The sequence below is a fragment of the Bactrocera oleae genome, chromosome 6 (genome assembly GCF_042242935.1).
Source record: "Bactrocera oleae isolate idBacOlea1 chromosome 6, idBacOlea1, whole genome shotgun sequence".
Lineage (NCBI taxonomy): Eukaryota > Metazoa > Arthropoda > Insecta > Diptera > Tephritidae > Bactrocera > Bactrocera oleae.
The window spans coordinates 7,880,742-7,907,145 of NC_091540.1; the positions used below are offsets into that span (position 1 = coordinate 7,880,742).

A 26,404-nucleotide genomic window follows, 5' to 3' on the forward strand; every position below is an offset into this window, starting at 1 on the left:
TTGAATTTTTTTTTGCTTGAATTGTTAATGAACAAAATAAAAAAAAAAGCTTTAAGGCAATATTAACAATTTTCTGAATTCTGTTTGACTTTTTTTTTAATTTTCTGAATTTTGTTAGATTTTTTTTTTAATTTTCTGAATTTTGTTTGATTTTTTTTTCGTTGAATTTTTGACGAATAAAAAAAATTAAAATAAATCGTAAATAAAAAAAAGGTCTGTGAAAATATGTACATACATATTTTTGAACTAATTAAGCTTGTTCATTTTGATCTATGCACTTTCGTTCGCAAACTACACGATCCAGCTGTTGTTTCGAAACTTTATAGAAAATCCGATTCTTGTATGTACATATTCCAAACACGCCGAAAAAGCCCGAATTTATTGTTAAAAATTCTGCAATTCCAACATTATATAAACTTATACTTTTCGGCAAAATTTTACTGTTTCTTCAGCGTTCTTCCCACTACCTCACTTTCACGCGTTTTGTTGTGCTTTCAGTGAAATTTGTGTGCGAAAGGCAAGTACCAGCGTCACCCAAAGACTTTCAATGTTGGCGATCGAATGTGGAATTACACACTAAATGTATGTGCTAACAACCACCCGCCGCCTACTACCTTTTGCTGGCTGTGTTGCCTTCCGTCAAATGCAAACACATACACATGCAAATACGTATGGACAGAGACATGTATGTTTGTTAAAGCGCCATACGTGCGCTGTATTGTCAATGATTTAATATATTCTGCAATCGAATTCATTAAGTGGGTTCGAGTGATGCTTGCGATCAAGTGGATTCCAGTTGCGCCTCTTTCATTGGGGTGATATGCAGTAAAGAAACAAAAGCTTTCATGTACATACATACATACGTATAATGGCGCGCGAATGAGCTGAACGTTTTTGCGTGGTTCTTAACAGACATTTCTAGATTCTATCTATATTGCTAGCTTGCCTCTAGTTATTTGTCCGTAGCTTTTTTGTACGCTAAAAATTACTATGTTTCGAATAAAAACTTTATCAAGCACTCATTATCCACTGCAATACCGTAACAATTCTAATACTTAAAGATTAATTAATTCGTCAAACTCAACTATGCATCCATACATATTTACATTGAACGAATTGAAGATAAAGCTTGTAGGTATGTTCTTATGTGCACATATTGACAGTGGCAATGTTTACTTTTTTTCGCTTAATAACCGATAGACTTCTTAATAGGTATGTATGTATGCATATAAGAGCATATGTATGTATGGTTTGATTTTCATTATTATTTTTTGCATATGAATGTGTCTGTGTATATTACCCATTCAACTTTTATGAGATTTTGATAATGTTGAATTCGTTTTACATTTTTGCAATAAAATTTTTAAATATTATGTTGATAATAATGCACAAAATTAAATTGTTTAACCTAAATAGGTACATAGATTTAATAAACTGCTCAAGGAACCTGTGAACAGAACATTATTTTCATCGTATTGAATGGTGCTTCAATCTATAAAACGAGGATTTTGGTTATGATTGTGTTAAAGATCAGCGAATTTTATCAAAGATGCGGATTTTTTCTTGTATCACAGCAATAACTACTACATATATAAAATATGTACCTATATGCATACATAAGCAGATATAATATGTGTACACATAGCTATATGCTTCAGAATACATACATACATAGATAATTGTATCAGAGAACGTAATGAATTATTATCAGAGAACGTAAATGAATTATTATTTTATTATATTTACGTTCTCTGCTTAGAAGAGCACCAACTATTTTAGCCATTACTGTACAATAACAAGGCAAACTAAACACTGCCACCAGCGGTTTTCTTCCGGTTATGCAAAACGTTATTTTTCTGTATGAAAGCTATGTCTTAAAAAATATATAGAAAATAATTTGCAATTTTACGTTGAGTTATTCATTAGAAAATGGTTAACTGCATATAATTTACATCGTATATTTCAAAACATCAGCAACGAATTGCGTCACCCAAAGCACAATAAACACATCTCACCATATGATTTCAATGCTTTTCTCGTCGTTTCTGTCATTTTTATTCTTATTGTCATTTCACGTTGTCGGAGATAAAGAAATAGAAAATTACTTGGCACTGCCAATAGTGTTCTATAATTTTTTTCTTAATAATATTTCCACATCAGATATTAGACTTTATATGAAAAGGTTTTAAAATATACTTTTAAAAAATGTTAACTCGTCTTCTGAAACACCGCACATTGACACGCAGTATTGGTACGCTCGTGGCGCAAGAGCAACATGCGAGACACTCTTTAATACGTTCAAATTGGCGTTATGGATCACTTCAGCGGCGTATCGACGCCAGCAGCGGAGCCTTATTACTACGATCAACGACAATCAGCGCACGCAACTATTGCACCAACCGTAAAAAAGATGAGGAAGAAGAGTTGGAAGCTGACTCGACAGAATACGTTGTGAATAAGGATCCGCAATTGCCGGCGACTGTGGCGGTGCCAGAAGTGTGGCCGCATTTGCCGCTGCTAGCGACGCGACGTAATCCAGTATTTCCGCGCTTTATGAAAATTCTAGAAGTGCGTTATAAAAGCAAAATCAAATGCGAATATACTAATATATATATTTTCCAGTTGAAAATTTCCTCATGTATTGTATTATATAATTTTACATGTTTATAGGTTTCAAATCCAATAGTTATTGATTTGATAAGACGCAAGGTTAAGTTAAATCAGCCATATGTAGGCGTATTCATGAAGAAGGACAATGAAAATGAGTCGGAAGTGGTGGAAAAATTAGATGAAGTTTACAATGTGGGAACATTTGCACAGATACAAGAGCTGCAAGATTTGGGCGATAAACTACGTATGGTGGTTGTAGCTCACAGACGTATTAAAATTACTGGACAAATTTTAGAGGACCTAATTCCAACGCCGAAAGGTAAGTGTTTTTCAATTAATTATATGTATAAAGTTCATAACTAGGGGGAATGGAAAGTGCAACAAAATAATCTAGTAAACGCGACCACTGGAACTTGCAAATAAATATAAGCAAAAAAAAAACAAACATAGTTGTTGCTTCCAATCCCCCACTCATTATTAAAAAGACACTAGTTTGATGAGAGCTCCATTGTACCGATTAATAATTCAACTAACGGTTTCACTTTACCCATTCAGTCTTCCTATCCCTTCCTCCTGCCCACCTTAACCCTCTTCATAAATCAGTTAGTCTTTTGACAATATATATAAGCAAATATTTCGTCATAATGCTCTCCACTCAGAGAAGAAGACGACAATACATTTTCCACTCTTTAATGTAAAATTGAACATCCCAGCTGAAGAACAAACTGAATTGGAACGTCGTAAGTTAACACGAAAAACGCGTTCGGGTCGCATATCCAAACGCGATGGTAATCAAGGTGCCAAGGCAACAATTGACCAAGCAGAAGAGGTAGTACCACCAACAGCAAATGTTGTACCGCCTGCAGCAGGAACAACACAAGTACCTCCAACAGCTGGCAGTGTTACTCAACCTGTGCTTATGGTTGAAGTAGAAAATGTGAAACATGAACAGTACAAGCAAACCGAGGAAGTGAAAGCACTCACCCAGGAAGTGATAAAAACCATACGAGATATTATAACTATGAATCCATTATACAGGTAAGCTCAATGCAAATGAAAATTTATAATGTATATAATTTTTTATTTTTTTCACAGGGAGAGTTTGCAGCAAATGTTGCACCAAAATCAACGTGTGGTAGATAATCCAGTATATCTGTGTGACCTAGGCGCATCGCTGTCTGCTGCAGAACCCGAGGAGCTGCAAAAGATCATGGAGGAAATGGATGTATGTAACACTTTGTATAAATCTTAATAAATTGCTGACATAACTCTTAAATTATACTTAACAGATACCCAAACGTTTGCTGCTTGCTCTGGCTTTGTTAAAAAAAGAGCTTGAATTATCGAAGTTGCAGCAGAAAATCGGCCGTGAAGTCGAGGAGAAGGTAAAACAGCAACATCGCAAATATATACTCCAAGAACAGCTTAAAGTGATTAAGAAAGAATTGGGTATAGAAAAAGATGATAAGGATGCGATTGGCGAGAAATATCGTGAGAAATTAAAAGACAAAACTGTGCCTGAAAATGTTATGACTGTTATTGATGAGGAATTGAACAAGCTGAATTTCTTGGAGAGCCACAGTTCAGAATTCAAGTACTTACACAATAAATATTTACTTAAGTTAGAAAACATATAAACCAAGATTTATAAAAATTACAGTGTTACACGTAACTACCTAGACTGGTTAACCTCTCTACCATGGGGTGTTACCAGCACAGAAAATTTGAGTTTGGAACAGGCACAGGATATTTTGGATCATGATCACTACGGCATGGAAGATATTAAAAAACGTATTTTGGAATTTATTGCTGTGAGTCATTTGAAGGGCAGCACACAGGGTAAAATTCTCTGCTTCCATGGACCACCTGGTGTCGGCAAAACGAGCATAGGTATGTAATTTTGTCGTATATGCGTATACCTCCAAACTCATGCCTTCTTTTTATAGCACGCTCAATTGCACGCGCTTTAAATCGTGAATATTTCCGCTTCAGTGTTGGCGGCATGACTGACGTTGCTGAAATAAAAGGTCACCGGCGCACATATGTAGGCGCCATGCCCGGTAAACTTATACAATGTTTAAAGAAGACAAAGACTGAGAATCCTTTGGTGCTTATCGATGAAGTAGACAAAATTGGCAAGTGAGTAACAAAAAAAAACCTCATGAAATGTCTAATTAAACGCCATAAAAATAATGCTTTACATTCGCTAGAGGCTACCAGGGCGACCCTAGTTCTGCTTTGCTTGAACTGCTTGATCCCGAACAAAATGCCAATTTTCTCGATCATTACCTAGATGTGCCCGTCGATCTATCTCATGTACTCTTCATTTGCACAGCAAACGTTATAGATACCATACCCGAGCCGTTGCGCGATCGTATGGAACTAATTGAGATGTCCGGCTATGTCGCCGAAGAGAAAATGGCAATTGCGCGTCAATATCTGATACCGCAAGCGATGCGAGACTGTGGCATTACTGGCGAACATATAGACATTGAAGACGATTCGTTGAAAACGCTGATTCGAAGCTATTGCCGCGAATCGGGTGTACGAAATTTGCAAAAACACATCGAAAAAGTACGTAAATATTCAAACTACACAAGAAATTAACTAAAATTAAGTATTCTTTTTTTTTTTAGATTGTACGTAAGGTGGCATACCGCTTTGTGAAAAAAGAAGGCTCACACTTCACGATAACCGCCGATAATCTAACCACGTTCCTTGGCAAACATATATTCTCATCAGATCGTATGTACGAAGATACACCACCTGGCGTTGTTATGGGTCTGGCATGGACCGCTATGGGTGGCTCTTCGCTGTACATTGAAACAGCTTCGCGCAGGGCTAGCAAGCTCGTAAAAGACGATGACGCTGGTGGTTCAATACACTTAACGGGTAACCTTGGTACTGTAATGAAGGAATCGGCACAAATTGCGCTAACCGTGGCGCGAAATTATCTGCGTTCTAAGAATGAAGATAATACTTTCTTAGAGAAAGGGTACGCTGTTTGAAAGTAGTGTTTGAGCTTATTACTAAACTAATATTTGTTGACTTGCAGCCATATACATTTGCACGTGCCGGAAGGATCCACACCCAAGGATGGTCCCAGCGCCGGTGTTACTATAGTTACAGCGCTGATATCATTGGCAACAAATCGCCCGGTGCGACAGAATCTAGCAATGACCGGTGAGGTGTCGCTCAAAGGCAGAGTACTGCCCGTAGGTGGCATTAAAGAGAAGACGATTGCCGTAAGTGATAGCCAACTCTTGATTGCAATATTTGCTTATAATATTTTTTTTATATTTTTTTACAGGCGAAACGCTCAGGCATCACATGCATAATACTACCCGAAGAAAATAAGAAAGATTTTGCTGAATTACCCGCCTACATAACCGATGGCATTGAAGCACACTTCGCCACAAGCTACGAAGATGTATATAAAATTGCTTTTCCCAATTAGTTGTTGTTAAAAAAGTGTGTGTCATAGAAATGCTAAGCATTATACAAAAACACATAATATAAATTTTCAATTGGTAATTGTTAAAAAAAAAATATATATATATATTGTATTTGTAGGATTACTTGAAATTTGATTTTCGCGACGTAACCAGCTAGCGAATATTAAACAATTTATATTTAATAAACGGCTTTTTAAGGGTGAAACATATATTATAAGTACATAATACATAATTCTATGATTTTTAAATATCTGAGTTTTGTAGTATCCAATGCATATAATGATTAACGCTAGTGTACATGCCAGGACGATTGGCTTCGCCGCAACGTACACCCCAAGAGACAATACCCACTGTGACCCAGCGTCGATTAGGCAATTGCACCAGCAGTGGACCACCGCTATCACCTTGACATGAGTCTTGGCCGCCTTCGCGCACGCCAGCACACATCACAGTGTCCGGTATGCGTTCAACCATTGCGCCGCGGCAATCAGCAAGCTTCCAAATGGGCAGCAACACCTAACGTTGTAAAAAATAAGAAAAAACGTTAAATTCGGTTGCAGCGAAATTATAATACCCTGCACAAATAAAAAAGTTGCCCATACAAGAACTTAACGAAACAATAGTTGTTGTTGTAGCGACAAAAAACATTCGTAAAGTAATTTCGAGGAATGGTGCCGAGTTGGCAGTCCTTGGCCGCATAAAAAATCCGGGTCCGTTCCGGTTACTTAGACCCAACTGTCGTAGGAACGGACGGAACAATAGTGACTTTGTATGACAGCTATATGCTACAGCGGTCCGATCTGAACAAGTTGTTTGGATATTGTAGCATTGTCTTTAAAAATAATCCATGCTAAATTTGTGAAGATATCTTGTCAAGTAAAAAGGTTTTCCATACAAGAGCTCGATTTTGTTCGTTAAATTTGTATTGCCGCTATATGCTATAATGATCCGATTTGAACAATTTCTTTGAAGATTGAGCCGTTGGCTTGGAAAAATATCTGTATCAAATTTCGTGAAGCTAACTCAACAAATAAAAAAATTTTCCGTATCGATATCGGCGGTTCCGGCAAATGAGCAGCTTCTTGGGGAGAAAAGGACGCGTGCAAAATTTCACATCGATATCTCAAAAACTGAGAGACTAGTTCGCGTACAGATAGACATACGGACCGGCGGACAGGCGGACAGACGGACTGACTGTTCAGGCTATATTGCAATGAAATTTAATGCTTACCTCCATAAGTATTTCCGAATGTGGACCGGCGAAGGTTTGTGTACCCCAACCGGTTACGACGCCGACCTGCCCCTCCCAACTTTGACCAATCGGTGGCATACAAACTGGCCAAATATACGTATTAAATAGTGTGGCACGATCCAGACGCAGCAAAGCTATATCATTCTCATATGTCAACGGATCGTAATCTATATGTATGACCATATTAGCAATGCGAAAATCACGCGCACGCGTCTCATTAATCATCTGTGTATTGTACTCGCCCAAGCGCACAAATATATCTTCCAATTTGAATTTATGCACGCAATGGCCCGCAGTGAGCACATGACGATCGGTGACCAGCGCACCACCGCACCAGACATACGGCAAACCGGGACGTATCAAAGCAGCCATCCAAGGCCATTCATCGGGTTCAGCCGGTCGACCGCCAGTGATGCGTGGGAACTGTTTGGTGGTAAGACCGCAACCGCGTTGTTCGGGTTTGTTGACAATGCGCGCCTCTTCCAAGCCATTATTGTTTACGTCGCTGATAACCTGTGGACTGGAGCGAGACTCCGTATGTTGTGTGCAACATATGCCGATTGAACTGTCAATAGCCAATTACCATACAAATTAAAATTAAATAACAAAAAATGTTTCAACTAAAAAGACTAACTTTTGTTCGATAATGCACAACTGCGAGATCAAGCGCCAGACATCATCCTTTAACTCGGGAATGCGACAGTAAAGCGGATGCCGACAGCGCCCGACTTCGCCCAATGCAGTGCGACATTCGCCGTAATCTTTGTTTTGCTATAAATGTACAAATTCAAATAATTAGTTAATTTATTATACTCTGAATAGGAAATATAAGGTTTGCAACGAAGTTTGTAGTACAAAGAAGAAAGTCTTATTAAGTATATACATATAGGCCCTGGGATCCATGTTTCCACACAGGGATTGTATCGCCTCACTAGCACACAGCAGAATTTTGGAATTTATCAACATGCTGGGCCTAGATGATACGATATGACTTAGGAGAGGGCACAATAGACCATATATCGCGGTACATACCTCAAAATTAATCTATTCTATTCTATATACATATATAAATTATCAGCGTGACGGGCTAAGTCGATTTAGCCGCGTTCGTCTATCTGTCCGTCTGTCTGTATATACGCGAACAAGTCTCACAGTTTTTGAGGTTTCGATCCGCATTTTCGCACACGTCCCTTTCTCCCCAATAAGCTGGTCATTTGTCGGAAACGCCGATATCGGAACACTATAAGAATAAGCTGCATACAAAGTGATCGATCACAATGTAGTCTTTGTATGGAAAACTCTTTTATTTGACAAAAATATCTTCATGGAATTCGGTATGATCTATTTTCCAGAAAAACGCTACAATTTCCATATAAATCAGATCGGACCACTATAGCATATATAGCTGCCATAAAAACTGATTAAACAAAATCTAGATAAAGATCTTATATATCTTTCTATCATTATCACCTATGCAGGTTATTATAGCTAAATATAGTAAAAAAAAAATTTTTTTTTGTTGTAATTTACTTAGTTCCGATATGTGAAAAACCAGTTTTACTTTTACTTTTTGCTATTATAATTGCGTGCGCTTTAAATAAAAGCACTATACTCACTTGGAAAATCACTTGTCGCTTCTTCAATATGTGACGCATCAAATAATCACTACCGCCACCTGTACTGTTATATTCGTTAGAATGTGAATGCGCTTTGCTATATGCATTTTCATTATCGTGCCGACTCCATAGAAATTCATCGTTGTCAGGCAATTCGAGTAGATCTATGAAATGACAACATATTATGAGTTAACGGCAATTATTAGCACGTAAAGATGCTCTAATGCGGATATGAGAAAATATTTAATATGTATATTTAGACTGAATTTAATGGAAATGTAATTCAATTAAGAACACAGCTCGGCGGAAAAATTAATATGTAAATATATATGTATATGTAAGACTTCAATATGCGCTATGCCGATTGGACGACTGTCGGGTTTACATAAACGGAACGTAGCCGACCTTTTAACCAACTAAGTGCCGTCAACTCAACAACTTTCATCGAAATTGTGTGCGGAATATTTTCTGCCGATACCATAAAAACAACAATAACTGCAATATGAGATTATGTCTCATTATCCATTAGCAAATATCTATTAATAGACATTATTATCACTTCGTAGCCAGAGTTAAATTTATCTCAATGGAATTATATAGTTTAAATCCGCGCACGCTAAGGCCTTGAGAAGTTGCAATAATAACAAGGATACTATTATCAGTTATTTGCTGCCAATTAACGCATATCTCTACTTGAAAGTCTATGTATTGTATGTGTGTATACATACATATATATTACTCGTATCTTAAACGTTGAAGTAGAAGTTTAAAAGGGGTGATGTTGAACCGAATGTACCTACAAGTATATTAATGAATATTCTTCAAAAATTTGAAGTTGTTACAAGGAATAGTTTTCCAAAAAATTTTAACTTTATGTAATCAGCTGCCAAAATTGTAAGCTAAATGCATTTTTTCGAAACGCTGTTTTCGTAGTCGACGAGGAAAATTTCTCCGGCAGTGCCGATCAACTTAACAGATTCATATGAATTTGTCAGATATTGATCGAAGGAATAGGACTTCTGATAATAACTCTGAAGTGTAAATTTTTGCACGAAAAACTACTTTTTTTAGGGAAGGAAGCCGCCATTTGCCAAAAATCTAAATTTTGACTATTCCTTCGAACATTACCTCTATCTTCTATTGTAATAATATTTTTTTTTTTATTTTTCGCGTTTGAGATAATTTTAAGCAAAAACTCTTCCTCAACGCCAGGCACCTTTTTTCGAGTGTCCTGCTGGAGATCGGCTACGTGATCAATAAAATCCAAAAATGTTTCACAATTAATTACCGATTAATAAAGTCTCTTAAATTCTGTAAATATACATATTTTTTATTTATTTATGAAATACAATGCCTCTTCAAAGAAAATTCACAAAAAAGCATGTTTTTTCTAACTTGCAAGTGTACTCGTATATAACCCCTTAAGCCAATGGCTTCCAGCTGTTTAAAAATAAATAACAGATAAACGCATATTTTTTCTGCGCTTAACATTTATACACTTCCATACCTAAATACTGCATAAATCTATTTTTTGTTTATACATACCAATATAGTCCTTAGTTGTTGCTCGAACCCATTGTGTTAAACAGACGATAAGAAGTAGTCGAAGTGTCGATTTTTGTGGGTGCATGATGCTAAGAAAAAAATATTATCAACAATAAAAATATCAACAAAATAAAAACTCCAAAAAAATAATAAAAAAAAAGAAAAAATTTGTTTAAAGTCTTAAGATTTAAAAAAAAATTATATTAATATAATATAAGTTGCTTTATTAAAAAATATTAGAATTAATTAAGGGGCTATTCTAGTGTAGAATTTCAAAAAAAAACGATTTTTATTTTTTTCATATTTTCAAAGTTTAACTCTTTAAGAATATATCTATGAGAGGATTTTAAAATTTAAATTATTTTCGGGGATATAAACATTATACTGACCCGGTCTGCAAACTGGTTCGGATGGGTCTAATCGAACAAAAGACTTTACACGAAACTTTAAATGCGTTTTTCTCAGACCAAACTTTTTCAATACGATACCCACAATTTCTCGAGTTCTACTGGACCGATTTAATTGAAGTTTTCAGAGAATCTTCTATATAGACTTCTCTCAAGTATGAACTATTTTTAAAAAATACGAAAAAATAAAACAAAAATGGTAAAAAAAATCGTTTTTTTCAAACAGTTGCCTTTTTGTCAAAATTTTTTTTTTACTTATCGCTAGCTCACACAATTGCGACATCATTGCAGATTGATAATCTTTTTTTTTCATTTCAGCTGACTAGGAGGGTTGAGACCCCCCACTTCATTAGCTGCCAGTTTTTTCTTGAATTTTTAACTTTTTTTTTAATTTTTCTGCACTCTTGTAACGTTAATAAATAACTTATAAAAAATCGATAGTGAAAATATTGATTGCCTTTTTTACGACGCTTTAAAAATTACCTAAAATGCATGTCTCTAGACTAGAATACCCCCTTAATAAACCCAAGCTTAAAGCTGTCGGTCACTGATATTGCCGGTTATAAAAAAGTGCACATCAGAAAATAGAGAGTATTCCTTGAAGAATATCTGACATATATTTCAAAGCTATTTCTTGTTTAAAAACAAAAACTGCTTACATTTAAAGCAGGTTTTCATCTACTTTATCACTGCTCTGTTTTCCGTTTTTTTTTGTTGTTTTTTTCTTTAAGTAACGGTAAAGCAGATACAATGGTTATACTTTTCGCATTTTTTGTATTCAAGTTTTTTCATTTAAAAACTCTTTAGTGGTTTGTTTTCATCAAACATTTGCAATACTCGATTTTTCATGTTCATTAGCTTGCAAGGGTATACCAGAACTACTGCCGTTAGCCAATACAACACATGTAAGCAAATTGGAGTTGCACTGGTATGTAAAGGGTATACATTTTCAGGATATCCAATTTAAATTTTAGAAATATGCCAATTTTGAATTTATGTTAAAAATATATAAAGTTATTGAAGAGCTCACGTAATAAGTGATTCATAGACATTATAAATCTTTTCTGCACTCTCTTTCACTGAATACAAATGTCATATACCGATATTATTACATACGCTATTTTTTACCACTGTTACTGCTACTGTAGAGCGTTTCTATATTGGCGCACCGCCTTAGTTAGCAAATCCGTTCAGGTTCTCCACACTTCGTCAACTAAATTCGATCAATCTTAATTTTTTATGCACAAACCATTGACTGTGATTTTCGAAGCGCGCGTCGTCGCTCACCCGTTCCCATTGCCAGTTTTTTCTCTGATTATATATTCGTACGAGTATTTAGCGATTATTGTTGAATTTTTTTTCATTTCCACTCTTTGCAGCGCTGATTAAAATATTTAATTTCTTATAGCAAACAAATGTATGTATATATATATATATATTTATATAAAGTTATCTATACAATTAAAATGTTATGCCGGTTTCAAGCTGCACTCTACGGTGATTTACTACTATTTTATTAATTTTGTTGTTGTCGGAGAGGCTGGTGGGCTGGGCTGCTACTGTATTGTAATTGTTTTTTGCTATTATTACTTTTGGTTCGATATCATCTTCGCACATAGTTTATTGCATTAGTAATTATTTGGTTACGATTTTTTTTTAAATAACTGTTTACAGTGGGTCTTGCTGTGTATTTTTATAGAAAAAGGTAATTCATATTGTGATTAATATATACTATTAGATCGAACGATTTTTGTATAGGATATATTAAGTTTGCCACAAAGTTTGATCAGCATGACAAGTTGAGTCAATTTAGCCAGGTCTGTCTGTCTGGCAGTCTGTCTGTATATACGCATGCTAGTCCCACAGCTTTTCAGATGTCGAGTTGAAATTTGGCAAACATTCTTTCCCTCCCAAGAAGCTGCTCATTTGTCCGAACCATCGATATCGGACCACTATAGCATACAGCGGCCATACAATTTGAACGATCGCAATCAAGTGCTTGTATGGAAAACTTTTTCATTTGACAAGATATCTTCAAAAAACAATAAAGAGTTCATATCTTGGTATGGTTTATAAAAGCAATCTAAGAATTTTTGTTGATGAATACAACTTCAGAAAATTTCATAACTCGTTATAAAGTCCTTTAGGCAAACACTCTTGAATTTATTTATTTTATTTTTATGAAAAATGTTTTTCTGAAATTTTCGTAATTAATTGTAGAGTCTTCACGTAAGAGGGAAAGTAGAACACCCATGATGTATAGTAGAAGTAGTTGCATACTCACCAGAACTTATCATAAACTATTGGAGAGTAATTCGAACATTGTGTTTACATTTATTTGAAATTTATTGCATATTTTATTTTAGAAATATGTTATTACAACAATTTAGATTTATTTATATGCCTTTTATGAAACATTGCTTACAGTTTTATATTTTGCTTATATTTTTTTGTTATAAAATACTACACCAATTCCATATACGTAAGTCATATTATAGTTTTATTGTTATTTTAATTGTAAGATTTGAAAAAAAAATAAAAGTAAACGTCTTGGAAAATAATAATTTCAATTACTTGCAATTGTTGAGAAAAATTAAAGAAAAAAAATTTAATTAAAGTATAAAAAAAACTGCTTAGAGATCATGGTTAGAGAGTTCAATTAAGCATTTACCACTTGCAATTATAAGCTTGGCATAAAAAATTCAAAATATTAGTTTTTTAACAAAGTATGATATAAAATAAGCTTAAATAAGCATTTATATTTTTTTTAATGTTAAACTTTATTATTTTTATTTTTATTAGCACATAACAATATAATTCTCAGGCATTTAATCACAGGGATTCGCAACAAAAATAATTCATTTAGCAAACTTAACAACTTTAAGGACACATAGGACTAAAATATACAACGAACAATATATTTGTTGTTGTTCTTGTTTTTAGATACAAATTATTAAAATATTGGGTAGCATTTAAGCACAAACCGTAGACCAATGCTTATTAAAATACTTTATTGTTATTAGGCATTAAAGTTTATATATGCAGAGTACATATAAAAACTTTACCGAAACTTTTGGTTTTTAGCATAATACATACATATATGCACATTTATAAAGAAGTTATACAACATGATTATTTCTTTAAGTCTGTCCCAAAAATTTCGCCTTACAAAATTTTTTTGTTTTTTTTCATTAATTTAAAATTTGTTACCAGTTTTTTTCAGTGTAAATTTTACATTACATTTACTCAGACTACTGTTCTTAAAGTGAAAATTTTTGCAGTTGTTTCGCCTTTTTTATAACCTATACATTTATACGTATATTCATTTGTATGTGAGTGTGCACACTGTAATAGTACAGTGTCTCATTTAAGCCGGTACAAAAAATTAATCACATAAATTAAGTGGCTTTCATAAAATCAGTACACATTGGGGTTTTATTAGACGCAATTTTGTAATTTAGGTTATGTTCGCATACATACAAAAACATATGTATATGGTATACTATATATGTTTCATATGAATGCTCAAATCTAACTAGTTTTATTATCAATATTACATACACACACATAAAGTCACATCAAGTGTTATATGTTAACTACATACAACATTTACACCGATTTATTTCATATCCGCTAATTGTATGTAATTAATTAGTAATTATCACTTAACTAGTAAATATATTAGATTGAGATTATATATATGTAGGCATGTAAATATGTATGCATGTATAAGAAGTTTATTAGTTAGAAAATACATTGATTGTGTGCTCTTTTAATTCCCTCATTAGATAGATGTATGTATGTAAGTTGGTTAATAAACCGTTAGATATAAAAATTGTGGTAATAGGTAAAAATCAGTTAGGTGGATATTTGTTGGTAGTAGTTTTTGATATGGCTGTTTGTTTCCAAATTTATACAGATATATATTTTGGTTATATTTTAAAATAGTTCAATATTTTTTTTACCGAAGAAGATTTTGAAACCTAGATAAGTACTTTGGATTATGTACTTTCCAAAAAACTAGCAATTTTTGCGAAACACAAATGTCTGAACAGCATTTAATTAAAATACAACCACAGCAAACGACTTAGCATGTTAAAAAGCATTTATGAGCTTTTTGTTTTAATTACCGTTAAACGCTCGATAATTTAAATAGACACATATTAATGCTAGTTGAAACAACAGCAAAATAACATAATTACACGCTCATCAGCGTCGAAAATATTTTCCATTGAGCTTTTTGCAGCTTTTATAGCTAACTTGCCAAAGCCTTTATTTCTGCTATGATAACTTTCTGTTTTACTCTCATTCAAGGAGTAAGCATGTGACAAAACAGCTTTTCAAACCTACAAAAAGTTTCTAATGATCTTAGCTCCTCATCATTTTAAAAATTTTTCATTGAGATTTCTTGAACAAGCTATTGTAGCTAGATTGCCAAAGCTTCTCTTTTCAAACAAAAAGTTTTCAAACCTCTAAAAAGTTTCTAATAATCTTAACTCTTCACCGCTACAAATATTTTTCATTGAGTTTTCGTGGACGAGCTTTTATAACTAAACTCTCATAGCTCGCTTTTCTGCTGTCATAACTCTCTCACTCTCACCCCACTCTTCTCACTCTTTTTTATTTAAAGACTCAAAGGCTAAGCTTGTGAAGGAATTATTAGAACATGTAAGACAAAAAAGAAAACAAAAAAGCTTTTCAAACCTCAAAACAGTTTCTAATGATCGGTAAAAAGTTTCATTTGAGCTTTTTTCGATTGGAACAACCTCTTTTCTAGTTCTATAATATGAATACCTCATTTTGTATAGCTTTCAAGCCGTACGACCATTATTTTTGATAAGTCACTTCTAAGTCGTGTTTTATTTGGAAACAAACGCTACTCAGCCAATGCAATAACTACTTGATTACTAATACTTGTATATAGAGTTTTGAGAAAAAAGTCTCTTTTGAGCGGTGGTAGCTTTGTCAATAAACGGTCGAAATGTGGGCATGGTTTAAATGGGTATGCTATAAAGGTATGTGATTTTAATGACATCGATTGAGCTTTAATATTATTATTATGATTTTAATGGTTGTTAAGCGTTTTTTATTGTTTATTTATGTAGTTGTGCAAATTAAATACAACATTTGAGCTGCACTTGAGCTTGGAAAACCATTGAGTGGTTCTAAGCTGTTTCCTTTATGTTATTTTACTTAGTAAGTACGGCAATTACATATAGATTATAGCGGCGTGAGTTCTTGCTGTTAGCCGTTTGGGTGGATCGGCAAGTCGAATTCGTTTGGTGGTGAGCTTTTATAAATGGAAGGTGTGGTAGTACAATAGTATAGGTATATACATATGCTCTTCTTATAAACATACATATATTATATATGAGCATGGCTCTGTATGCCTAAACACATAAATGCTACGAAATTGACTTTCATTTAAAATTTTCAATTATTATTTTTGCAACAACGTTCCGTTTACAGTCATATATTAAATGCTTTCTGCTAAGCTTTAAATGCGTACCACTCAAAAGTACGGTACGCCCCCACCACAGCGAATGCGACTTTTCCGCCCAACGCACATTATGCAACGTTCGAACTCACTCCTTAAAGCAATCGAAATTAAATTATTGGCAATGTTTACTCATTACTCACACGCATTAACCGCACAATTGCGCAAATTACTGCTTATCAGTTGCTAGCTCCTGCTGCTTATCTGGCTCATCAGCTTCCGCTTGCTTTGGCTCCTCTTCAGCTGCTGCAGTTGCGGCGGCAGCTTCCTCGGCAGCTTCGCCTTTCGGTGTCTTGCCGGCATCTTTCTGCTTCTTGTCGCTCTTCTTCTCCTTGCCATTCACCTCGTGCTTTTTACCCTCTGTGCCATTCTCCGTGGCTGGCGCTGTGGCTACTGAGGCTGCACGCTTGGCGCGCAACTTTATGCGTTGCGCCGGTCCCGCAGCCGTGTTGGCGCAATTGCAGATAGCATCGAATAGACGTACCACCAAACCGCGCGCGCGGTTCACCATCTTACCGTTCTTGAAATCTGGTATAGTAAAACCTTTTTAGGTCGAGTAACGTGTGGGTTTGTGTGCGATTTTGTTTTTTTATTATAAATTTTTGTTTGGGTAAGCGTTATTGGTTTTTGGTTAATTTGCAAAAATGTGGGGAGGTGCATAGTAAAAAAGGAAAGAAAAATTATGCAAAATATTGCATTATCATTGGCATCAAAACATGCAACTTTGAACAGGCACAAAGAAACAACAAACACGTATGCAATGTGAAATGAAAATAAATATAAGTGTAATTAATTGTTGATTTAAGTCTTCAAAAATCACTCATACGCCTCGGTATACCGTTTCGTGCTTTAATGTACTTAGTACTGCACACTAAAGATTTGATTGATTATAATGTAATTATAAGCTAAGAAGCGTGTGCCAACTACTTGTCACCTAACTTAATTACTGTTTATCTGTTTTGATGCTAACTTCTTTTAATTACCCGTTAATAAGGCACGTAAGTCGTATTTGAGATTATGAACTCATACACTTAAAGAAATATCAAATGTTTGGTGTAATTCTTTGTAAAATTATAACATTCCAATTTTGTAAAAATAGAGGATTCACTTACAGGTACTTATATTCAAAAAACTTTCGATTAAATTGCCTTCGAAATTCTCCGCGGAAATGGAAATATAATATTAAAAAATTTAAAAAATAATACTGAAGGGATAATTTTCTATAAAAACATTGTAAAAATTTTAAATTATTTCAAAATTAAAAAAACATATATTAAAAAATTTCTAAATTAAAAAAAATTTAAAATGTTTAATGCAAAATACGAAGAAATGTTTAAAACTTTTTTATCAAAAAAAAAAACTAAAAATTTTTTACAATTCTTTTTTTTTTAATAATTTCTTGTCACAGCCAAAAAAAAATTTTGCCAAAACAAAATTTAAAAAATATTATATGTGTGTTACAGTTTTTTGTTAAATATAATATTTGAATTTTGTAAAAATAGAGGATTCGTTTATAGATACATATGTTTAAAAAACTTTCGATTAAATTGCCCTAGAAGTTCTCAGCGGAAATGGAAATATTAAAAAATTTAAAAATTAATACAAAACAGGATAATTTTTTATGTAACAATGTTAACATTTTTTTTTTAATTTCAAAATTTAAAAAAAAAATTTGAAAAAATTTCAAAATTAAAAAAAAAGTTTTAAAAAATTTTAAAATTAAAAAAAATTAAAAATGTTTAATACAAAATACGAAAATGTTATTAAAAATTTTTTAACTTCTTAAAACAAAAGCAACTAAATATTCTTTATAATTCTTATTTTTATAATAATTTCTTGTCACAACCAAAAAATTTTTTTTTGTCAAAGCAGCGTCTCAAAATATGCAAAAAAAATAACTTCCGCTAAAGTGTCTGAGTAACAATTTCTTTCTAATAATTTAGCGCACCAGTATTCGAATACTACAGTAATATATTTTGTAGCTTAAATCTATATTTTGCACAGTGTATCGTTTCCAAATAAGTTTATAAAAGTAACTTAATTTCTCAGCAACGAATCATTTTACTGAGAACGTTAATGTTAAAAATATATATTTTTTAAATTAAAATAAGGAAATGTGTTTGAAAATAAATGCATTAAAATATTTTTTAACTTTATTAGCATGCACAGGTGTTAGTGCGGTGAGTGAGATAATTGAAGCCAAAAGGATATTCGAATAAAAAATAATTTTTGTAGAGCAGAAAAAAGTATTAAAATATTTATTAAAAATGTTTAGAAAAAATATACTGTTTAACACATCATTTACATAAAAATATTAGAAAAAGTTTTACATGTTTGTAAGTTCAACAAAAAATGTTTGCTTTACACCTTTTCAAACACTACCTTAAGCAGAATTTATCAAACTTTGTGCAGTTTCTAAAATTTCTGAGATTTTAAAACAAATATAAATAAAATTGTAAACACAAAATAATTTTTTCGCCATTTTACAGATAACAATGCAGCAATTTGAAACCTCCTTAGACATGATGCGCAATGGCTGTACACCAAAATTCAAAGTGCCAATCGAAATATTGGATAATTTACGAGCTGGCGAGTTTATAGAAAACAATGGCGAATTGAAGGTAAAATGTGATCTCATATATGCAATAAAAATGTATTATTAGAATTTGCTAACAATTTCTTTATAATGCAATTGAAGTGTTATACCAGGTGCATAGCACAACTGGCAGGAACGGTGAGTAATTTTTATCTTCTTTAAATCTTTTAATTAATTAAATATTTAATAGGTTTTCTTACAGTTATAATTCATTATTATTATTTTCATTGCATAAATAAAATAATTTTGATTTATTTACACCCTAAAAAGAGTATATGTATTAAGCTTGCCACGAAGTTTGTAAAACCCTATAAAATGTATATATAACAGATCAGCGTGACGAACTGATTCGATTTAGCCATGTCCGTCTGTCTATCTGTCTATCTGTCTGTCTGTCTGTATATACGCAAACAGTTTTTGAGATATCGATCTGAAATTTTGCACACGTCCTTCTCTCGCCAAGAAGCCGCACATTTCTAGGAAACGACCATTATCGAAACACTATAGCATAACTTTTTTTTTTTTTGACAAAATATCTGCAGTAAAACGTGTATGGATTATTATTCAAGGTAGCGTCAGAATCTCCAAGGAAATTTTTCTGATCGCAACACTATAGCTTTTAAAAAGCATACAAACTGGCTCATCAAATTCAATTTCAAATCATTAACTGAAAAGCTTTGTTTTGACAAGCTATCTTTATGAAATTTGACTAGTTTATTATCGAAGGCAACGCTACAATCACCGAAAAAATTGTGTAGACAGTACCATGTCGAATGAGCAATACAGAATGTATGGTATAAATTACTTGTCTGCATGCTCAGTGCAGTTGAAGCATAACCTTAACTGCGTAAAGCTTTAAAAGCTGTGTTTTTATGTAAAAAATCAATAAGATATTTTTTTAGAGCGGAAAATTTTTTTATTAGATTAGCATTATATATAAGTTTTAGGTTTACTTGCTTAATGCAAAATATCCAAAAAATCCCATGTTAAATATGTGGAAAAAGTAAAATGATTTAGGCGCGGCTTAAATAGAAAATAAAGAGCTTGTTTAGCTGGATTCTTGTTTATCAGGACAAAAACTTAAAATTCAGGGTGTGCGTTTGCAAAAAAAACCAGCTTGCGAAATAACGGACACCCTAATATCTATCATTTATATGTATATATTATATATATATATACAAGTATTCAGCTTGTCTTCGCTTGCTTCCTACAAACATAAAATCTTATTACCTCAATTCGTATTGCGCGCGACAAGCGTGATATACTTGTATATACTTCTGCATATGTACATATGTTAACTTATGAGTGTATGTATATTTATGAATGTATCTTCATAAAGCCATGTGTGTTTCTATTTATAGGTAACTAAAAAAGGAGAATTTAGCGTGCAAAAAGCATTAGCACAAATTCCAATTATATTACCACCTGAGATGCAAAACGCTGCTAAGGAAGCTTTGATTGCTTGTAAGGATGTTCGTAAGTATGCAATACAATACAATAAAAATATATTTAGGCACGAAAATGAAAGCAAAAAACCATTTTGCTTATAAATAAAAAGCTAAAATACTTTTTAATTATTTTTTTTTTGCAGAAAAAGCTTATAAGGACTCATGCGATAAGGTCTTCTATACAACAAAATGTGTGCGCGACTATGATCCAAGTACTTTTAAATTTCCATAATTATATGTACGTATGTATGTATGTATGTACATATGCATGCATTTAAATATGGCAATATATGAGTATATGTTAAATACTTGAGTATATGTAGCGTAACATTCATTTTTAGCCAAACGGCAAAGCAACAACAACACAAAAACATCAACGAAAAACAAAGCACTTACTCTGACGCGTTTTCTCCTTCGGCTGCTAGGCAAGAAAGTACAAAACAAAAATTGGAAATTTGTTAAATTAGCCACACACCCAAGCACATACGTACATATTTTTCAAATTGCAAGACTTGGTTTAGTTCAATGCATTTTTTGTATTTTTTTTTTTGTTTTTGGTTGTAAAGTCTACGGATTCCCTTACCTGTTGCGAAGCTTTGTCACTTTTCGCATCCTGCTGCTTTTCCGCCTCTGTCTCGGCCTTTTGTAGCACATCGTCTATAAACTCTGAGACGACTTCCATATTCTTGGTGTCCTGTTTGAATTCATCGATACGTGCATCCAACGGTTCCGCCTCGGCCTCAATTTTATCAATGCTATCGTTAGCAGCATCTTTTGGTGCCTCAACTATGGCAACATCACCAGCAAAATGTGCGCGCATTTCAAATCGATTTATTACTCCCACAGAAATTTACTTAATATATATATATATATTTTTTTTTAAATAAAATTAAGCTTTTACAATTTCCCGATGAAATTTTGTGAGTATTTCTTTGTTGAAAAGCGTATCCTTTGTGCAGGTTTACAATTTTTTGTATCTACACACTACGGTCTTGCTTGCGCGACTACAAAGCGAATGAGCACATTTGTTAAACCACTTTCATATGTGTGTGTATCTGTGTGCGCAAATATATGTATAGTGTGTGTGTGTAATTGTTTGACTGCGCTAAATTTGTGCGGATGTACAAGTCTGATAACGCTCAAGTGTGTTGTGCGATTGAATGGCTGGGTAGTTGGGTGGTTGGAAAACAAAAAGCAAGGCGTAAAGCAAAGTACCACCACGCCCCGACATAACTGAAGTGGCGATTGCTTCCACACAGGTCGTGAAAATGGTGAAAAATCAATAAATCAAATAATTGGTGAGCCTGCTTATGACAATTCGTGAAACAACAAATATGGTACGAGCAGGTAATAAAAATAAAGAAAACATTTTGGTATGTATTTTGTTTAGTATTGTAGTGTAGGAAAAATTTCTGTATGATAAGGCATTTTATTTTAGTAGTTTATGCTGGTAAATAAAAAAAAAAACAAGAAAAAATGTTAACTTGGCCTGCACCGAAATTATAATACAGCAAATACAAAAGTTCTCCATACAAGAACTTGTTTTTGATCGTTCAGTTTGTATGGCAGCTATATGGTATAGCAGTCCGATTTGAACAATATGTTTGGAGATTATACGGTTGGCTTAAAAAATAACCCATGCCAAATTTCTTGAAGATATCTCGTCAAATAAAAAACTTTTCCATACAAGAACTGCATTTTGATCGTTCAGTTTGTATGGCAGCTATATGGTATAGCAGTCCGATTTGAACAATATGTTATGTTTTGGCTTAAAAAATAACCCATGCCAAATTTCTTGAAGATATCTCGTCAAATAAAAAACTTTTCCATACAAGAACTGCATTTTGACCGTTCAGTTTGTATGGCAGCTATATGGTATAGCAGTCCGATTTGAACAATATGTTTGGAGATTATACGGTTGGCTTAAAAAATAACCCATGCCAAATTTCTTCAAGATATCTCGTCAAATAAAAAACTTATCCATACAAGAACTGCATTTTTATCGTTCAGTTTGTATGGTGTTTCATTTCGATATCTAAAAAACTGAGGGACTAATTTGTATATATACAGACAGGCAGACGGATGGACATGGCTAAATCGATTCAGCTCGTCACACTGATCATTTACATAATTATTTATTATATAGGGCCTTCGACGTTTTCTTCTGGGTGTTACAAACTTCGAGACAAACTTAATATACCGTATTCAAGGTATAAAAATATATGTCCATAAAAAATAAATTTACTGAAAATAATAATAATAATAATCATAAAAATATTTGAATATTTATAATAAGCTTTTTAACAGTTAGCAATACTAAAAACCGAAAATCATTAAACGTCAATAATTGTTGGAGGTTCATAAGAATTACGGGTTTAAAAAATATTTTTCACGTTAAAATTTTACAATAGATAAATATAATATGATATTTTCATATTAGAATAATTAAGAATTAATTCACACACATTATTAAAAAATGTTTATTCCTCGGTCAATTTACTTAAAACTTAATATAATATTGCCTATTACTAATTGCATACAAATTTTCTTTATTTTATTCTTGTACGTTTTTGTCTTATTCCAAATGCGATAGATCGTCTAACTCAGGTGGTGCGCGTATTTCTTCAGTTTCAATGATAATGGAATTTGAGTCGACAGACGCCTGAAATATTTAGAATTAAATGAAATTTCAATATATATAAAATATAAAATTTTAATGAAAAAATATAAATTTCATTAAAAATTAATATATAAAATTTCAATAAAAAATATATAAAATATTAATTCAAAAAAATATAAAATTTCAATTTAAAAAAATATAAAATTTCAATAAAAAATATATACAATTTCAATAAAAAAAAATATATAAATAAAATTTCAATAAAAATAAATATAAAATTTCAATAAAAAATGTCAATAAAAATAAAGAAAATTGCAATAAAAAAAATCTAAAATTTCAACAACAAATTCATAAAATTTCAATAAAAAATATATAAAATATTAATTCAAAAAAATATAAAATTTCAATTTAAAAAAATTTAAAATTTCAATAAAAAAATATATAACATTTCAATAAAAAAATACATACATATATATATTATATATAATTTCAATAAAAAATGTTGATATAAACAAACAAAATATATAAAATTTCAAGTAAACAAATATACAATTTCAATAAAAAATATACAAAATTTCAATAAAAAATATATACAATTTCAATAAGATATATACAAAATTTTACTTTAAGAAAATATAAAATTTTAACAAAAAAATATATACAATTTCAATAAAAAAAAAAAATAAATATAAAATTTCAATAAAAAATAATTAAAAAATTTTAATAAAAACAAAAAAATAAAGAAAATTTCAAGTATACAAATATAAAATTTCAACAAAAATAAATATAAAATTTCAATAAAAATATATAAAAAATTTCAATGATAATATATAAAAAATTTCAATAAAAATTGTCAATAAAAACAAAATAAATATATAAAATTTAAATTAAAAAAATACAAAATGAGAAAGTCGAATAAAATTTGCCAATTGTATACTTACTCTATCACTTATATTCAAAAGCGAATTAGTCACACTACCACCACTACCGCCGCTACCATTCAATTGTGTTGTTAACAACACCGACTGCGGTGTCGCCGGTCGTTGATGTATAGCCGACACTTGTTGTTGCTGTGCATGCTGCTGTATATGTTGTACTTGTTGCTGTTGTTGTTGAGCTTGTTGGGTGCTCGCCTGCGAAACGATGACAAACTTTTGTGGTGGTTGACTTGGATGTTGTATGGCACGCAACTGAGGTATAGCCGTTACAACAGAACTACTAAATAAACGTGAATTATTAATAACAAAACTTCTATAAATATTTATATGTGTATGTATGCTTACTTAATTTGCGCCACTTGTGGACGACCCACCGTTGATGCAGTAGCTGCCGCAGAGGTAATAGGTGCATTAGAAATACTGCTAGGTGTAGGCGTGGTGGTTGAAGGTGGTGCATTGCGTGCTTTTATTACTGCCTGACATAGTGCTGGACCCATAAAGCCGTAATCGTTTCTATAACACACAAATTATTATTATTTTCCAGACGTCAATATATAGAAGTAGAAATAAATAAAATGAACGAACCTATATTCTTCTGTATAATCTGGCGAACGACGTATTTGTTTAAGTACTGGTGGGCAGCACTTTTGCAGCATGGCGCGTATGTGACCAGCTGCTGTTTTATCAGTGTTACTCTGCATTTGGTTGCCTTGCAGCAGTGGTTCAATACGTTCAGATATAAATTTCAAGCGCGGTATGATGAAAACTTTAACCACTTCCGCGCCCATTTCTGTTAGTCCCGCAATAGCACCGTACAGTGAAGATAAATGGGTTTTGTCGTTTTGTAGTGCTTTGCTGAAGATGCTGTAATATATAAATTATTTATGTAAAAATATGTATAAATAAAAGTACGATAATTATTTTTTAGTATCTTACCGTGTTACACGCGTTTGCAGATTATTCGTGGAGGTATTAAAATTTTTGCATATCATCGCCATTAGACGTGAGGCGAAATCCCGCAATGCCCAGTGATTGTCCAATTCCGGTCGCATGCATAGTTGTTTGGAGACAATGCATGTGGTGACCGATGGTATCAACTCATGTAACTGTAAATGAAGTCAGTTATAAGAAAACTCTGTTTATGCGGATTTATTGACCAAAAACTTACATATTTCTCTAGATATAATGATGGATTATCCAAGAGTGCGCGCACCATACGCATCAGATAAATAAGTAACGCCAGGTTATTTTGCACAACATTTACTTTCACACCTTCCGCTATAAAAGTACACATACGTGGTAACATTTCGTGCAGTCCAGGGTCTGATGCCAGCGACTGAAGCGCTTCGCCACGTCGCGGTTCGTCAGAACCAACGCAGGCTTCGGTGATTTCTTTATAATACAGCTGTTGTTCTACTGACAACTCATGCGTAGCTAACTGTTTAACATGCACTGTTTCCACATTACGTAGCTTATGTATTTTCCCCGTAGCTGGTTTACCTGCTGCATCTTTTGTCACACCTTGTTCTAATTTTACTATAGGGTTTACAGACTCCAATGCTTGAGAGTCCTTCGATAATGGCGGTGGGTTTTCAGGTATAGTCGGCTGAATTCCATCCACTACTAACCAATGAGATCTTAAAGTTATATCCAATGGTACTTTGGGTGCACCACTTTGCACAATTTCATTTAAATCCATTTCTTTTTCTTCAATGAAATGTAATTCTCGTCCGCCACCCGATGCAAATCGAAAGGGTACAAAGTCAGTAGCCGTGAAACCATATTGTGGTTCTATATTGCGCACTTTGAGTGCCTGATCAATATCGCTTAACAACAAACGCTCGCGTTTTGAGTGATGCATAAACTTTGCAGCATCCTGCACAATTCGCTTAATTTTAAAGCTGACATCTTCTGCCAGTTCCTTGGCGGCATCATCCGGTAATGAACCCACACCAATGCTCTCTGCTATCACTTTCATAGATTCAGCAGATAGTGTTGTGCCGTAAAGCATATCACCAGCTACGCGTCCTGTGTTAATACTCATTTTGCATGAATATAAATTTATAATTTTATTCTAAGTTATTTCCTAAAATAATAACAGAATAATATTATTTCCACAAATCGTATATCACGAATTAAGTGTAATAGCAACAGCTCAAAAAATAAAATATAGCGGAATGTCAGAGTGGGTAAAATTGCAGTAGAGTATGTTCAATGGCGTAAGATAATTCAGAATATAAAGGTTAGTTCACATTTTTAACGAAAAAAACGGAACATTAAATGGTTATACAAAATAACAGTATTTTATGTTTAATCGATCTAAATAGTATTATAATGTTCCATAATTTAAAAAGCTTAAGGTTTTGTAAATAATAAAATATATAATAGCATGCAGATTAGATACAGTTTAAATTTGCTAT

At 32.8% G+C, this 26,404-nt stretch overlaps 5 protein-coding genes across 10 annotated transcripts; 2 read left to right on the plus strand and 3 right to left on the minus strand.

Moving 5' to 3' along the window:
- The first annotated feature begins 2,061 nt into the window (after positions 1 to 2,061).
- Positions 2,062 to 6,274, plus strand: Lon (Lon protease). Of its 2 annotated transcripts, none has more exons than XM_014233834.3 (11): positions 2,062 to 2,568; positions 2,671 to 2,929; positions 3,270 to 3,648; positions 3,706 to 3,835; positions 3,900 to 4,204; positions 4,271 to 4,500; positions 4,557 to 4,749; positions 4,821 to 5,184; positions 5,247 to 5,605; positions 5,666 to 5,855; positions 5,921 to 6,274. In XM_014233834.3, exons 1-11 carry the CDS (start codon positions 2,206 to 2,208, stop codon positions 6,065 to 6,067), a joined length of 2,919 nt encoding a protein of 972 aa, XP_014089309.2. In that variant the 5' UTR covers positions 2,062 to 2,205; the 3' UTR covers positions 6,068 to 6,274. The 2 variants fall into 2 exon arrangements, with proteins under 2 accessions (XP_014089309.2, XP_014089310.2); XM_014233835.3 differs by having other exon boundaries at positions 2,063 to 2,568; positions 3,324 to 3,648.
- Positions 6,256 to 12,137, minus strand: LOC106616908 (trypsin-1). The gene is made up of 6 exons (XM_014233836.3): positions 12,002 to 12,137; positions 10,479 to 10,567; positions 8,934 to 9,097; positions 7,952 to 8,088; positions 7,297 to 7,882; positions 6,256 to 6,581 (listed from the first exon to the last, which is right to left on the minus strand). The coding sequence occupies exons 2-6, from the start codon at positions 10,561 to 10,563 to the stop codon at positions 6,309 to 6,311; spliced, it is 1,245 nt and encodes a 414-aa protein (XP_014089311.2). The 5' UTR covers positions 10,564 to 10,567; positions 12,002 to 12,137; the 3' UTR covers positions 6,256 to 6,308.
- Positions 12,138 to 13,159: 1,022 nt separating this feature from the next.
- LOC106616883 (neurofilament medium polypeptide) lies at positions 13,160 to 21,745 on the minus strand. 4 transcript variants are annotated; one of them, XM_036361056.2, is made up of 3 exons: positions 21,010 to 21,745; positions 20,823 to 20,847; positions 13,160 to 16,925 (listed from the first exon to the last, which is right to left on the minus strand). In XM_036361056.2, exons 1-3 carry the CDS (start codon positions 21,244 to 21,246, stop codon positions 16,552 to 16,554), a joined length of 636 nt encoding a protein of 211 aa, XP_036216949.2. In that variant the 5' UTR covers positions 21,247 to 21,745; the 3' UTR covers positions 13,160 to 16,551. The 4 variants fall into 4 exon arrangements, with proteins under 4 accessions (XP_036216949.2, XP_036216951.2, XP_036216952.2 ...); XM_036361058.2 differs by having other exon boundaries at positions 13,161 to 16,925; positions 20,823 to 20,844; positions 21,010 to 21,744; XM_036361059.2 differs by having other exon boundaries at positions 13,161 to 16,910; positions 21,010 to 21,743.
- On the plus strand, positions 18,435 to 21,300 carry lush. Its single transcript, XM_014233795.3, has 5 exons — positions 18,435 to 18,562; positions 18,872 to 19,003; positions 19,081 to 19,116; positions 20,340 to 20,454; positions 20,570 to 21,300. Exons 1-5 carry the CDS (start codon positions 18,497 to 18,499, stop codon positions 20,656 to 20,658), a joined length of 438 nt encoding a protein of 145 aa, XP_014089270.1. The 5' UTR covers positions 18,435 to 18,496; the 3' UTR covers positions 20,659 to 21,300.
- A 1,137-nt stretch (positions 21,746 to 22,882) lies between the features above and the next one.
- Taf6 (TBP-associated factor 6) lies at positions 22,883 to 26,151 on the minus strand. Of its 2 annotated transcripts, none has more exons than XM_014233783.3 (6): positions 25,153 to 26,151; positions 24,921 to 25,090; positions 24,570 to 24,848; positions 24,330 to 24,497; positions 23,988 to 24,261; positions 22,883 to 23,088 (listed from the first exon to the last, which is right to left on the minus strand). In XM_014233783.3, the coding sequence occupies exons 1-6, from the start codon at positions 26,026 to 26,028 to the stop codon at positions 23,002 to 23,004; spliced, it is 1,854 nt and encodes a 617-aa protein (XP_014089258.2). In that variant the 5' UTR covers positions 26,029 to 26,151; the 3' UTR covers positions 22,883 to 23,001. The 2 variants fall into 2 exon arrangements, with proteins under 2 accessions (XP_014089258.2, XP_014089257.2); XM_014233782.3 differs by having other exon boundaries at positions 23,988 to 24,264.
- Between the last annotated feature and the right edge of the window lie 253 nt (positions 26,152 to 26,404).

What these genes read in the sequence shown, in the direction of transcription:
- Lon (XM_014233834.3), top strand. Translation starts at nt 2,206, where the DNA reads ATGTTAACTCGTCTTCTGAAACACCGCACATTGACACGCAGTATTGGT. An exon ending in AGATCATGGAGGAAATGGAT is followed by an intron (nt 3,836 to 3,899) that starts GTATGTAACACT and finishes TATACTTAACAG; the next exon opens with ATACCCAAACGTTTGCTGCT. An exon ending in AATACTTTCTTAGAGAAAGG is followed by an intron (nt 5,606 to 5,665) that starts GTACGCTGTTTG and finishes GTTGACTTGCAG; the next exon opens with CCATATACATTTGCACGTGC.
- LOC106616908 (XM_014233836.3), bottom strand. Translation starts at nt 10,563, where the DNA reads ATGCACCCACAAAAATCGACACTTCGACTACTTCTTATCGTCTGTTTA. An exon ending in AACAACTAAGGACTATATTG is followed by an intron (nt 9,098 to 10,478) that starts GTATGTATAAAC and finishes GTCATTTCATAG; the next exon opens with ATCTACTCGAATTGCCTGAC. An exon ending in TTGTGCATTATCGAACAAAA is followed by an intron (nt 7,883 to 7,951) that starts GTTAGTCTTTTT and finishes GGCTATTGACAG; the next exon opens with TTCAATCGGCATATGTTGCA.
- lush (XM_014233795.3), top strand. Translation starts at nt 18,497, where the DNA reads ATGTGTTTGAAAATAAATGCATTAAAATATTTTTTAACTTTATTAGCA. An exon ending in CATGCACAGGTGTTAGTGCG is followed by an intron (nt 18,563 to 18,871) that starts GTGAGTGAGATA and finishes GCCATTTTACAG; the next exon opens with ATAACAATGCAGCAATTTGA. An exon ending in AAAACAATGGCGAATTGAAG is followed by an intron (nt 19,004 to 19,080) that starts GTAAAATGTGAT and finishes ATGCAATTGAAG; the next exon opens with TGTTATACCAGGTGCATAGC.
- LOC106616883 (XM_036361056.2), bottom strand. Translation starts at nt 21,246, where the DNA reads ATGCGCGCACATTTTGCTGGTGATGTTGCCATAGTTGAGGCACCAAAA. An exon ending in GTGACAAAGCTTCGCAACAG is followed by an intron (nt 20,848 to 21,009) that starts GTAAGGGAATCC and finishes TTTCTTGCCTAG; the next exon opens with CAGCCGAAGGAGAAAACGCG. An exon ending in GAAGGAGAAAACGCGTCAGA is followed by an intron (nt 16,926 to 20,822) that starts GTAAGTGCTTTG and finishes CGACCTAAAAAG; the next exon opens with GTTTTACTATACCAGATTTC.
- Taf6 (XM_014233782.3), bottom strand. Translation starts at nt 26,028, where the DNA reads ATGAGTATTAACACAGGACGCGTAGCTGGTGATATGCTTTACGGCACA. An exon ending in CTGCAAACGCGTGTAACACG is followed by an intron (nt 24,849 to 24,920) that starts GTAAGATACTAA and finishes TATATATTACAG; the next exon opens with CATCTTCAGCAAAGCACTAC. An exon ending in CCACAAGTGGCGCAAATTAA is followed by an intron (nt 24,265 to 24,329) that starts GTAAGCATACAT and finishes ACGTTTATTTAG; the next exon opens with TAGTTCTGTTGTAACGGCTA.